Source organism: Garra rufa, chromosome 19, assembly GCF_049309525.1.
Source record: "Garra rufa chromosome 19, GarRuf1.0, whole genome shotgun sequence".
NCBI lineage: Eukaryota > Metazoa > Chordata > Actinopteri > Cypriniformes > Cyprinidae > Garra > Garra rufa.
Window position 1 is genome coordinate 32,609,233 of NC_133379.1, and position 14,671 is coordinate 32,623,903.

The window sequence follows — 14,671 nt, forward strand, 5'->3', positions numbered from 1 at the left end:
GGACTTCTATGGTGCCCTCGAGTTTGAACGTCCAAAATGCAGCTTCAAAGTGCTCTAAACGTCACAGCTGAGGAAAAAATTGTCTTATCTAGCAAAATGATGGGTTATTTTCTAAAAAAAAAAAAAAAAAAAAAAAAATTACAATTTATATACTTCTTAACCTTAAATTCTCGTCTTGTCTAGCTCGGCAAGACAAGCAATTAAGATTTAGATTGTAAATATTTTTGGAAAATAACCGATCATTTCGCCAGATAAGACCCTTCTTCCTCGGCTGGGATCATTTAGAGCACTTTGAAGCTGCATTTAAACTGCATTTTGGAAGTTCAAACTCGGGGGCACCATAGAAGTCCATTATATGGAGAGAAATCCTGAAATGTTTTCCTCAAAAAACACCATTTCTTTATGACTGAAGAAAGAAAGACACGAACATCTTGGATGACAAGGGGGTGAGAACATTATCTGTAAATTCTTGTTCTGAAAGTGAACTACTCCTTTAAAGTGCAAAAGAATTATAAAGACCAATAGGTATCAATTTACAGTAAGCTCTCATAGTTTAGTAGTTAATGCATTAATATTCGCAATGAGCAGTAGCTACATTTTCTACGTAAGTTATTAATCTTTGTTAAAAAATACAAATCTTAGTTCATATCAGCTCATTAAATAACACAGTTACAACTTTTGATTTTAACAATTTGTTATTAAATATTAGAATCACCTAAGGTTAATGAAAGTTGAAAAGTATTTGGCACTATGATGAACACCAAAGAAAATCTGAAAGTGAAAACTGTTTTGTTTATGTGGTTTCCCGGGTAACGGCTGCATTATGTTTAGCGCCATCTGCTGTCAGAGAAGGAAAGTGCGTTCTCATCCAGAGTGTCTCTTACATTCTCCTTACATGTGCTTCTCATCCGTGCTTGTTTACAACAGAATGCACACCCGTCTTTGACGCAGCATACAGCGGTGTTGTGTATTGTGACCAGTTCATGGGAAATGTTATCTTAAAATGCATTCAAAATTCTAATTAACTTATAATTATTCTCATTATTTTGATGTGCCCACAATAACAATAACTCTTAAGCACGCAGAATAAGGAACTCTTTTTTTTTTTTAATCGTGACCGCGATTAGAAATTTGATTAATTGTGCAGCCCTACTTCAGCCAGTCATTAAGACCTATACTTTTAAGATTATGCGTGTGAGAAGTTGAAAAAGACAGCTAGATAGAGCAATGTTGTTAGATTTGGTGTTTCAAAATGATATATTTTATTTTATTTGTAGTTACGAGCATATGCTGTGCATCATAATGCAATCATAATTGCTGACTCAACCAGATCACACCTGGAGGTTATTTTTTCATCAGTGTCACACCTTGTGTGTTCAAAAGCATCAGATTTTTTTAACAGCTGTGAGTCAAACGTGTTCATACGCTACCATGCATGTATATGCATGTGCTTGTGTGTGAGATATTCTACTTGCTTTCTTGCAGTCTGTCCAAAGGTAGCGCTATTATGACTACTTTTGTGTACTTTTGGGGCTGTGTATCTTCAGCCAGTGCAAGTTTCCAACTTTTACGGTCAGCCACACCACAAACAGAAAGCCATGAGTGAAAGGAAATGCATTACCTGAATCTTAAAAACCACATGAAATCAAAATGGGAGTTGTGTAGCTTTTAGTCCATCAAACATGCACCATTAGCTTTAAAGCTTTTTATATGTTAGGCCTACTGTTCTTCTAAATTTAAAATATGAACAAAACTAACTTTTAGCAGATATACATGTATCATTTAAAATGTACAGTTTTATGATCTGTATTAAAGACTATTGGCTATTTTTGTGATCTAAAAAAGAGACCCTTTAATATGTCCAACCCAAAATAAAAAATAAGTCACCAAAGCACAAAAAACTGCACTTTCTTGAGTGTCTATGACTAGATCTGTAGCTTTAATTGTCATTGAGATGAATGGGAATGCTAGCGGATAGCTTTCTCCAGCTATAATAAAACTCAAGGACGGCTCAAACAAACAGAGCAGTGTTTTAAGAGAGGGACCTCCGAGTTGTGTAGAGCATTTACAGAGCCTGGTTTGTTTTCGAGTGTGTTATATTCAGATTGTCAGTTCTGAGCCTGCAGAACTTGAATTGCACATAGACTCTCTGACCTTGTGAGATTCCTTACTTGATTTCATCACCGCCACCTCTCGACCTCTGTGTCTGGGTGGGACTTGTTTATTGACAGATAAGGGTTGCTATGCAACTCTCCTGTTTTGTCACTCTCTGTTTCTCATCTTGCTGAAGCCTGCTTCATGTGCTCTCATGCAGCTTCATGCTCAAACAATCTCTAAAACGCTTTTGTCTTGGTGGTTCATCTTAACTGAAAAGGGTGGAAATGACATCTTCAGTTGACTTAAAACTGATTGATGGTAAAGAAATCTAATTCAGTTGTAGTTGCTCTGTGTCAGGATACTAAACTCAAGCACTGAACTATCTGTTGCGTTTGGTCAGTGGTTCTTTCCTGTTTTCCTTATTTGGTTTCCTTCAAAGGTCCCCTGCTTCAAAAGTAGCTGTGTGGAATGCAGCTGCATTCCAGCATTCGCATGAAAACAAATACAGATTTGGGGTGTGATGTGTTTTGTGATAAGCGCAGTGTGAACCTCAAAATCTCCACCTAGCTGCACCCACTATGACAGATTTTGCTGTCACAGATGACGCTTGCTTTATACGAGATTGTACAAACCTTTAAGCTATGCAGAACGTGCTATTGTATTACCATTAAAAAATGCAGTACCACAGAAAAACCATAGTTTTACATTTTTGGGAATGATATATGTAAATACGTATGACACAGCTGTTGTGCTTCTGGGGACGCAGTTTCAGGACTATCCAACCTCTCCCTCCAATTTCCTGTTTAGCTCTACTTCCCCTGGATCTTTTGTTTTTACTGTGAGGTATAATATAATATGTGACCCTGGACCACAAAACCAGTCAGAATATAATAAGCTTTCTCATTGATGTACAGATTGTTAGGATATGACAATATTTGATCGAGATACAACTATTTGAAAATCTGGAATCTGAGGATGCCTAAAAAAAATCTAAATACTGAGAAAATCGCTTTTAAAGTGGTCCAAATGAGGTTCTTAGCAATGCATATTACTAATCAAAAATTAGGTTTTGATATTTATGGTAGGTAATTTACAAAATATCTTCATGGAACATGATCTTTACTTAATATCCTAATGATTTTTGGCATAAAAGAAAAATCTATAATTTTGACTAATACAATGTATTTTTGGCTATTCCTACAAATATACCCATGCTACTTAAGACTGGTCGCATATAAATGTAAAAAAAAATAGGGCTTACACAATTAAATATTTTTTTTAACAAATGTATAATCAATACTAACAGACACTGATCAAATGAAAAGCCTTTAATATTTGTGGTCCAGGGTCTGTTATTATGTATCATCTAATAGACTTCACATCAGATCCATTATAAATTCTTAGAAGATTTTCACTGCAAAAAAATGCTTTTCTTACTTAGGTTTTTTTGTCTTGTTTCCAGCCAAAATATCTAAAAATTCTTAAATAAGGATTTTCTAGACGATGTTGTTTCTTGAAACAAGCTAAATAATCTGCCAATGGGGTAAGAAAAATAATCTTGTTTTCTGTTTGAAATAAGATTTTTTTTTTTTGCTTACCCCATTGGCAGATTATTTGGCTTGTTCTAAGCAAAAACTCACTTAATTTTGACTTGTTTTTTTGAAAACAAGAAAATAATTAAGTGTGTGTACAGACATGCGTACATACTTCAAGCATATAATCTGGATTACGTATTCAGATTCTTTTAATAACTTGTATATTATAATTTGTAATTTTATTATGGATTACATAATTACATATTATTCACACAGTGTCAATGTATTATTCATAATTTATTGATTCTCCCTAGTTCTTCTTTTTTCCCTCTTTAAAATTTTATACAGTTATGAATTTGATGGAAAATATTACAGTTAGTTCATAGTTCATTATTGTAAACAAAAGCAACTTTTTTTTCAAGAAATTAACACTCTAACAAGGAACAATACTTTTATCAATCTTAATGTTAAATGGACTCGTATTGTAAAGTGTTGCCATTTACATCAACAGTCAAGCTAAAGATCTTTAAATATCTACACAAAGGCCACAGTATTGAAATTACATACATATGCATATTGTGTACTTTCACAATTTAACTGCTTCTAATCTAGAACATTTGTGATTATCCAATCAAAATATGTTAGTCACACACATGGCAAAAGTGCAGTGCCACGTCTAGAACACACCGGACGCGTCGCGATTCACAAGAGTTTACTTGATCACCAAATGGGCAAAAGAATAATGCTGTCCTTTCTCCACTAATGCAGCATCTAGTCAACAAATTAATCACTTAGTAATGATATGAAAACATGCAACTACAGTATATTGTGTACACATCGCTTTGTTGTCGATGTTTTAAATCCACCTCTAAAGTGTCCCGCTCTGTGAAGTGTCACGTGTCTGAACAAACTGCACACGCTTTCAGTGATTTCCGCCACTAGAGGCCGCCCTTGTGCTGTATAACAAAGACTATAGGGACGTTGCTGTATAATGAGGACCTTCTCAGCCGCTCTAGCAATGGATCCAACCCGGAAAAGCTATCGGCATGGACTTTTGCCGATAACCGATAGTTCCGCCAATCAACAACTGGTTGCCGATTAATCAGCAAAACCGATACATCGGTCGACCTCTAGTACTGTCATTGTTGTTTATTAATGTTTGTTTATATAATGCAAGATTCCCAAATTTGTTTTTTTGTCCACCAAACCCCTTGAAATATTCCTTGATTGTAAGTTTAAAACAAGTTCGATACAATGTAATCTAAAAAAAAAATTCAGAATTAGTGCTGTCAAACGATTAATCGTGATTAATTGCATCCAAAATAAAAGTGTAACTATTATGTGTATATATATATAAATCTATACATATACATGTGTATATATATTCAAGAAATTAGAACTAATATTAATAACTACAGTTTTCATTACGTAATCTGTAATTAGTAACAAACTATTTTAATTTTTCTTTATAAACAATCTACCCAGCTCTGTGTGCATAGCTAATAAACGTTTACATTACATTCACATTGTGATTTAGCAGACACTTTTATCCAAAACAACTTACAAATGAGGACAATAGAAGCAATCAAAACCAACAAAAGAGCAATACACATTTTTTCATGGCTATTTTATTTTCAAATCATTGCACATCCACCTTCTTTTGTCATCTGGGAGGCTTAGAGTTGTATTTTCATAGTATTCTCATTGGTCAACTTTTGATGTTTGATTTCAGCCAATGTGTCCACCAGAGGGCGCTCTACTACCATAAAACTAGGTTTGGTTGTGCAATGTTTGGGGTTTGTAGTCAAAATGGCATCCTCTCTGAACAAACAAACCAGTTATGCCTTTTGTTTTACCAGTAGGAGTGTATATGAAGGCAGTGAGTCAACGCGTGCAGTGACTACGTAGCTACACCATGTTCCTCTTACATAAGCACTGGCACTAACTCTGCAGCAAGTCTGAGCTTCCGTTTAAAGCAGGGCTCATGACTCACCCATTTGTTTTTTCGTCCTCTGTTTTTCTCTTATATGCACTAACTCATTCTCTCTCTATCTCTCTTTCTCTCTGTTCTTTTTCCATCCTCTGGGTGTGGCAGATTGACACGCATGTGATGCTGTTTCTCTCTTTCTCTGGGTTGGTGGTAGGTTTTGCAGTTCAGATTCCTGAGCAGTGAGTCTACCAGACACACCCAGCCTGACAGGCATGAACTGGAAGGTTTGCCCTGCCTGCACTGCGTCTTCTTTTTCTTCATCAACCTCTACAGAAACATGCACGACTTCTTATCAGTCCAGACCGGCCCAGACCCCCTAAAACCAATGCACTCAGCCTATCTTTGAAACCCATAACCACCACCCCAACTCCAACTTCCTTAGTTGTATGGAAACAGCCTTGTGTTTATTTTTCCTGGCTCACTCTGCAGATGGGAGGAGCCCCTTCACTCTCAACCAATCAGAACACGTCCACACTTGGGGGAGGGGCAACAGCTGTTGAAGTGTTGGAGTGGGAGGAGTTGAAGGCTTTGGCTTCTCTGCTGGGCGTGTTTCTGTTAGTATATGTGTGTGTTTGTGTGCATAAGGGATATATTTTGTGTTTTCTTCAGGCTGAGGGAATTTGAAGTGGCTCTCTTTTAGATTGGATTACTGGAGAAAGTGAAACAGGACACTCTCGGTTTTGTTACAAATGGTACGTATCTACAGCTCTTGCAGTTCTGTCTGTGGTTTCCTGCCGCTGTACCTAGCTACAGCTGAAGACTGTGCCAACTGCACCACAGTTCGTGGAAATGATTACAGTGCTTTTGGCACAAAAAAAGCTTTGCTTGTTTCATTGTTGCCTGAGCGACCGAAAAGGCCTCAGTTAATTTTGTAGCATAATGTCTCACCAGACTTCATCTTGACTATCAGGAAATTGTTTAAACTGCTGGTTACTAAGTTTACTGTTTTTGTTTACTGCTTTGGTTTTAGTTTTAGAAGGTTTTAAGTAAGTTTACGAAAGCTGTCTGTTACTACGCTCACATTTTTGAGATGTTTGTGACCTCAGAGTGGGATTTTCATGTTTTGCAACCTTCCATTTTGACTTATGCTCATGACAAGAGCTAATATTTCATGTCTGAAAGCATAGCTAGATAATTAATTCATTTTGTAAAGCAACAAACGTGCTACACCCTGATTGGTTGCAGATTTTGGTTAAAGGTGACAACCAGATGGAATCTAGCATAGACTTGCTTAGTTTACACTAGTGCCATCATGAACTGTTTTAGAAATCTATATCCTCACTTTTACTTTGAAATGCTGTTGGCTTAAAAGAATGCAGTTATGGTATCTACAAAACTATTTCCACTGAATTTTCCTCAGTTCTACTATAGTGTACCATTATACATGATTACATTTAGCCTATGCTTTGCTCCTGGCCATTTAGTACATGCTTGAAGTGCATACTTGACTGCTTGCATGTAGCAACTTGAAGTCATGGATGTTACCTCATAATAATGTTATGGCATTAGTAACACAAAAGCCAACTTTGAAGTCATGATCAGTCAGAATCTTACTTCATTTGCATAAATCGCTTCTTCAGTCTCAAAACTGAATGCAGTCACTTAAAGGAGTAGTTCACTTTCAGAACAACCCCCTTGTCATCCAAGATGTTCATGTCTTTCTTTCTTCAGTTGTAAGGAAATTGTGTTTTTTGAGGAAAACCTTTCAGGGTTTCTCTCCATATAATGGACTTCTATGGTCCCCTCGAGTTTGAACTTCCAAAATGCAGCTTCAAAGGGCTCTAAACAATCACAGCTGAGAAAAAAAGGGTCTTATCATCATATGATAATTCATCTTATGATCATTTCACTAGATAAGACTCTTATTCATTGGCTGGGATCGTTTAAAGCCCTTTAAGCTGCATGTAAACTGCATTTTGTACGTTCAACTCGGGGTTGAACCAAGTCCAATATATGGAGAGAAATCCTGAAATGTTTTCATCAAAAACATAATTTCCTTACAACTGAAGAAAGAAAGACATGAACTTCTTGGATGACAAGGGGCTGAGAACATTATTCTGTACTCCTTTAACTAGTTGGTCTTGAAATACAATCTGCCAGCCCCATGCCATGCTAATCTGTTCGCTATTGAACCTCTCATTATGCTAGTAAAACCTGCCCATCCTTAAACCTCAATGCTAACATCATATCGTCATTACACCTCAGTTGTCATAATACAGAAATGTTGTCGTCATAGCAGTTGCCTAATAGCTGGTCTTTGAATGAGAAACCTGAGACGTCACACAATGTATTAACTTTATGAGTGTACTTTTGTGGTGATTTGGGTGGAGAATATGCATTAGTCATGATTTTTGTTAAAGAATAGAATCAAACAATGAGGTAACTACTGACAAAAGACCTTTACTGTATGAACCTGATTTTTTTCTGTTTTCTGTTACTACTGCTGTTGAGAGAGTTTAAGTTATTGGGTTGTAAGAATCAATGCTAACATAGCTTATGTTTAAAAATCACCAACTGTTATGCTAAAAGGGTGTGTCTAAAGATACAATGTGCGACTCCACCAAATATGCTTCTTCAGTGTGGTTGAATTAGAAGAGGGCAGTGGCTCGGAGGTTAAAACAGGTTGGAGAAGACCTGTGTGGTTTGTACCTAACCCGTGTAGCTATTTCCTTTGTAACATTCGCTAACGCCTGCTAACAAACCGTGGTTTCTGGGAGGAGTTGTCAAACTTGGACTGTACTGGTAAAGTTAGATTGTCCATCAGGAATTTTGACTAGCATGGTATTGAGATAACAATGTGAGCTTGTCAGTTAGGCTTGTTTGAGTCATATGTGTGTTTGGGCCTATAGGGTGTTGACACATTGTCTAAGCCATTGATGTCAACGAAACCCATCCTAGACTATTTTAATCTTGACATTTCAAAGACAAAATATTCAAATTGCTGACTATCATTATTTATAGGATTATCTGTTGTGGTTACATTGAGATCTGTGGAATGTTTTCTTCTGTTTTTAAGTGCACTGAGTCAGCATTAAATTCATTTGGGTGCTTATGCACACTTTGTCCTTTGAAATGGTACCTGCCCTGTGTTTACCTACAAATTAACCCATAATGCTTTGTTTTTCAATGCATGCATAGTGTTTACCCTAGTAAAAAGCATGTACCTAGGTGGTTTCTTGCACACAACATTTAGCTCTACACCAATGCACATTCAATTCATGTACTCTCAGTCACTCTCGTATGGGTTTCCACTTTTTCTGCTGTATTGTTGTTAAATGGGCTGGGTTGTGTTTTATTATTGGTGTTGCTCATGTATCTTTATTTAGTGGCACAGGGACACTAAAGACCCTTGATGAACACTAAAGACCCTTGCGCTGCTTATTTGGGAGCAAAGTGTCTTTGGCGGTCAGATATCAGCACAATAGCAAGGACTGAGCTTCAAAACTTCCTCAATGACAGTTCTGTGAGCTCTTTCTTTTCATTTAAATATGTGATAGAAGTTGTGGCCTAGAGGTTAGTGCATGTGCGCATATGTTTGTGTCCGGCTTGTTTCATTTTCTTATTCCATTTCTCCTTATTACTCAATTTCTGGACCATCTTGACTGTAGTAATTTTGCTAATAATAATTCTGATAATTAAAATATTGATGTTATTGCAAAAATAATTAAATACCAATAATAGTATTATTATTCAGTTATCTAGTTATCATCCAGTAAAATTTGAAAACTTTAAGACTGTATAATGCTTGGCCATAATGGCAAATTTTGTTTTATTAATATTAGTAATATTATTATTTCAATTTATTGGAAAAGGACAATATGTTTTGGTATACTTACATGTGTTTATTTACTTCTTAATGATTACATCCTGTAAACTAAAGAGCGTGAAGAAAGTAAAAGAACAAAATAGTCTTCAAAAAGAAGAAGTGATCTTTAAATTCTTTTTTATATTCTTTTAAGTTCCTCTGACCTGTCATGACAACCATGTAGTATGCTTTCCGTGAGTCACGCAGGTCATTTAGGACAACTTGACACAATCAAAAGATGTAGATTTATGTGGAATTCAATTTTGGATCAATGAGATTGATAAAATGTTCTGTCACTAATCACTGGAAGCTTAGATATTAATGCAAGAGCTTTACTGACTATTTACCTGTGTCATTATCTCTGGTTCTTTGTATTTCATCATCAACAATCCACCCTCATTCAGTACATAACCCAAAACCTGCTGAGCTTGTTAGAACACTTCAAGGAACATCGAAGCAGTAAATCTATATAGGTGCTCTTTGACGCTATGTTCACAAACCCTCTGGAAGAGTGGAAGAGATGTAGAGAAAGTGTAAAGGCCAATAGCAAACAAAGCCATTTTATCCTTAACTGTCATTGTAATAAATATATAGCATCTGTGTTTAAAGGTTTTGTGCTAAGTCTTAAGAGAGAGCCACATACCATGATGGTTGCCATGATTATAGTGGTTTGGTGGTTAATGATCTTGTCCGGTAATTCAAAGGCCCTTGTTTAAGATTCAGTCTGTGAACCGGAAGAGCTACTGAACTATTAGTCCTTACAGTAAGTGAGCTAGGATTGTTATTGCTTCAGAGTTCACAGAAATATTGATCTGTATGCATTAATAAAGCTGCATCTGATTGGAAATCCATCTTGCGCTTTGGATTTGGCACATTTTTTCTCGCATTTGAAATCATTCACACACATTTAGGTGTGTTTGATCATGCGTTCATAGGGTTTCTCTTCTCTCTGATTCAGCATGACCTCATGCTTCAAACTAAACTCATGATTTGCATGTGATTCTGGTTGTTTTTAATGTAGCAAGAAGGTCAGGGATGGTAATGCGTTCTATAAAGCCAAATGCATTTTTATTTATTGATAGCAGCAGTAATGTTTTTTTATGATAATATAAATGTATTATGTGTTCTCAAACATCTTTCTTTTTGCAGTCTCAGCAAGTCACACCCACCTCAACATCTCAGGTCTCCACAACGAAACCTGCACAATATGAGGTAAAATCCTTTACTGTTTTCAGTCGTTTTGTCTCCATCTGTTTACATTATCTCATTTTCTTCTGCAATTTATCGACCTATTGTGTCTCCACTGGATGTTGATAGTCGTCTGCGTTTTCTTTCTTGGAAGTATTCAGGTGTCTGTTTTGTGAGGGACGCTACTGTGTTTTTAAAAGGTGTGGTGTCAAAACTGAACTGAAAACTGAAAAAAGTTTTCCGTCTATTCAGATAGTGTTTATTGCTGTTCCTTTGAGATTGTGGAAAGCTACTTTGTTGCCTGCCTTCAAGTGCCCTCATTTATAGCTGTGATGAAGTGTAATATAATATTTAGAATTATAATATTGATAGATATTGCACTACATTTTAGTATGAATTAGCTTGAATTGATAGTATAGGTAGACTTATGGTTATGGAATGTATAGAAGCCCATTTCCTCCAATGAATAAAAAAGAAAAAACGTTATTGTGACTTGTGTCAGAATTGTGTAATATAGACTTCAATTGCAAGTTATAAAGTAAAAATTTCGAGACATGAACTCACAATTCTGACCTTTTTTTTTTTCCTGAATTGTGTGATATAAACCTGCAATTGCGAGTTATAAAGTCAGAATTTCAAGATATAAATTCATAATTCAGACTTTTTTCTCAGAATTGCATGATACAAACTCGCAGTTCTGACTTTTTCTTATAATTTCGAGATAGAGACTCACAATTCGGACTTTTTTTTTCTCAGAATTGTGTGATAAACTTTAATTGCAAGTTATAAAGTCAGAATTTCGAGATATAAACTCGCAATTCTGACTTTTTTTTTTCTCAGAACGGCATTATACATACTCGAAGTTCTGACTTTTTTGTTATAATTTTGAGATAGAAACTCCCAATTCTGACTTTTTTTCTCAGAACTGCATGATACAAACTCTGTTCCAACTTTTTTCTCATAATTTAGAGATAGAAACTCACAATTCTGACTTTTTTCTCAGAATTGCGTAATATAAACTCACAATTCTGACTTTTTTCTCAGAACCACGATATAAACTGTCGTTTTTTTTTTTCTCATAATTTTGAGATAGAAACTTACAATTCTGACTTTTTTTTCTTAGAACTGCATGATACAAGCTCCTAATTCTGACTTTTTTCTCAGAATTGCGTGATATAAACTCACAATTCTGACTTTTTCTCAGAACTGCATGATACAAGCTCGTAATTCTGACTTTTATTCTCATGATATAAACTTGCAATTCTAACTTTTTTTCTTGGAACTGTAAGATATAAACTTGCAATTTCGAGTTATAAAGTCAGAATTTCGATATATAAACACAGTTATAACTTGTTTTTCAGAATTGTGTGATATAAACTTGCAAATCAGACTTTTTTCTCATAATTTCGAGATACAAAACTCACAATTTTGACTTCTCAGAATTGCTTGACAAACTCACCATTCTTTTTTTTTTTTTTCTTCAGAATTTTAAGATGAAAACTCACAATTTTGAGTTATAAAGTCAGAATTGGAGATATAAACTCAATTGTGAGGAAATTTATTATTTATCTTGCAATCCTGACTTTATTTCTCGCAATGGCCCAGTTTCACAGACAGGGCTTAGACTAAGCCAGGATTAGCCCATAGTTCAATAAGGACATTTAAGTAATTTTTATAAACATGCTTAGACAAAAACATTACTGGTGTGCATCTTGAGACAAAACAAAGGCACTGATATATTTTTAGATCAGGCAGTGAAAGTTTCTTTCAGTTGAAACGGTTCAGACTTGCATTTTAGTCTAGGACTAGGCTTAAGCATTGTCTGTGAAACTGGGGGATATCTCGTAATTCTGAGAAAAAGTCAAAGAAAAAGTGAGAAACTCGCAATTGCGAGCTATAAGGTCCAATTTTGAGGGGGAAAAGGTTATGTTCTCAGAATTTTGAGTTTATATCTCACATTCTGAGAAAAAACTCACAATTCTGAGCTGTGAGTTTATATCTCGCAGTTCTGACTTTATTTCTCAGAATTATGACTTTGTCTCGCAATTCTGATTTTATAATTCGTAATTGCTAGTTTATATCACACAATTATGATTTTTTTTTTTCTGTGACGGAAACGGGCTTCAATAGAATGTCATAGAATACCTTTGGTTTAAAGCAGGGGTGTCAACCTCCAGTCCTGTAGGGTCGCAGGCTCGCAGCCCTGCAGAGTTTAGTTCCAATCCTGCTCTAACACACAAACCATGTAGTTGTCAAACAAGGCTGAATGACTTGATTAGCTGGATCAGGTGTGTTTAATTAGGGTTGAATCTAAACTGTGCAGGACTGTGGCCCTCTAGGATCTGAGTTTGACACGGTTGTGGCTAGAAGGGATACAGCTCCGACCGGAAACTAACAATGAAATACATTTTTCTACCTATTAGATTGTGTTTTATAAACGTCTATATTATTGTTGTACAGTTTGACAAAAATAACGTTAGGTTGATGTGCACATTCCCAGTAGCCAGAGCTGTATCCCTTCTAGTCTAAACCGTTTGACACCCCTGGTCTAAGGTTTGAGAACTGTAAAGATAAAAAGGGAGAAGAATAAACCATTTTAGTAACAAAATGTATAAAAATTATGGAAAAAAAACTAAAACACTTTCCAGTGCAAAAGTCCCCACGACATTACCAGCGTGTTCTGGGTTGTTGTCGAGACCATCTACAAGAGGTCAGAAAATACAGCAAAGAAATGAAAGACAGAGAAGTCTTTATACTCACCTCCCGCTGTATGGTCTCTTAGGGGCTTTTGTTGGTAGATTTTTTAGACTTTTAGGTTATTAACAGAAATGTTCTTGTTTTGTTTTTCTCATGGCTATCAGTTGTCTAGGACAGAGCATGTTGGGATATTTGGTTGTGGCAGGACATGGTGTCTCCCATGAGGAGTGTCTGCCCTATGACTCACTTTCCTGAATCTAGTTACAGCTGGAGTTTGCTTTTGATTTGCTTGCTTGTAACTGCCATTTGTGTGATTGGTAATGGTAACTCTCGTCCCAAAACTCCCTGGTTAACAAGTTTCTATATCTGATGAAAAATACAGGTCATGTTCACTCTCCTATAAAGAGTTTTGCAGTGGTGCTCATGTGGAAGACCTGGGATTGAATCTGTCATGATCCCAAAAACGTGATATGTGATTGCTATTTTCACGTATTCATTGTAGAAAGGACCTACACAATCGTCTACTGCCGGTGTGACTGTCAAGTCTGGCACCACACCTGCAACGCCAGCAACTGCTTCAGGAGCATCCGCTGCGGGATCCGCAGGCGGTGGAGGCTTCACCTCCATTCGCAAAGGATCTTCTCAAGTCACGCCACAGGTAGTCACCATCCATCTGCTGGATTTTATCGGACTACGGGCTTATTTACACCTTCCTCACGCTGGGTTTCATCAGGGCCACGGTGCACTTTTTCCTTAACACTTCTTTGACTTTCTTTCCTAACTTGTTTTCCTGCTTTCATTCTTTAACATTTTTGGTGAACACTAACACAACACTTTTGGGCTGTTTCCATCTTCAAAACATCTGGAAAACATCTGTGGGACCGTTTGTTGCACAAACTTCTCAGTCTAATGGACATGGTGTTTTTGGTATTTTGTCTTTGGGTTACTTTTTGGATGCCGTCTTAAGAAACATCTCCTCTGCGATCTTGAAACTAAACCGCAACTGCAGTCTATCTTCATTTGGTTTCATTCATCAGTCTCATCTCGTCTTCATATTTAAAGTGCATCTTGAGATTCTGTATTCTGGTCTTACTCCTGCATACTGATTGCAGGCCGCAGCCTCTAAACCCTCACCTACACCTTCTCCTAAAGTCCAAACTGTGGGCTCCGGGACTGGATCTGCTGGAACGACAAGAGTGAAGCCCACAGATCCTCTGAAAGACAAGGCCCAGGTACACTAATGCAGAGCATTAATGGGCATTTGGCTGCTTTATCCATATTCTTCTGCAAACATGACTTAATCAACTTGCCATTTTTGTGATATCATCTTCTCCACGCCATTTAATGCTGCTGTTACTT

At 36.5% G+C, this 14,671-nt stretch overlaps 1 protein-coding gene across 12 annotated transcripts in view; it reads left to right on the plus strand.

Moving 5' to 3' along the window:
• cast (calpastatin) overlaps nt 1-14,671 on the plus strand; it is a 49,195-nt gene that overhangs the window by 14,302 nt on the left and 20,222 nt on the right. For 5 of the 12 annotated variants that reach the window (XM_073824407.1, XM_073824411.1, XM_073824410.1 and 2 more), the window contains 3 exons: nt 10,577-10,639; nt 13,815-13,970; nt 14,425-14,544. In XM_073824407.1, coding sequence (XP_073680508.1) covers nt 10,577-10,639; nt 13,815-13,970; nt 14,425-14,544 — 339 coding nt within the window. Of the gene's footprint in view, nt 1-6,202; nt 6,315-10,576; nt 10,640-13,814; nt 13,971-14,424; nt 14,545-14,671 lie in introns of those variants that run through there. The other 7 variants (XM_073824413.1, XM_073824417.1, XM_073824414.1 and 4 more) reach the window with 3 other exon arrangements.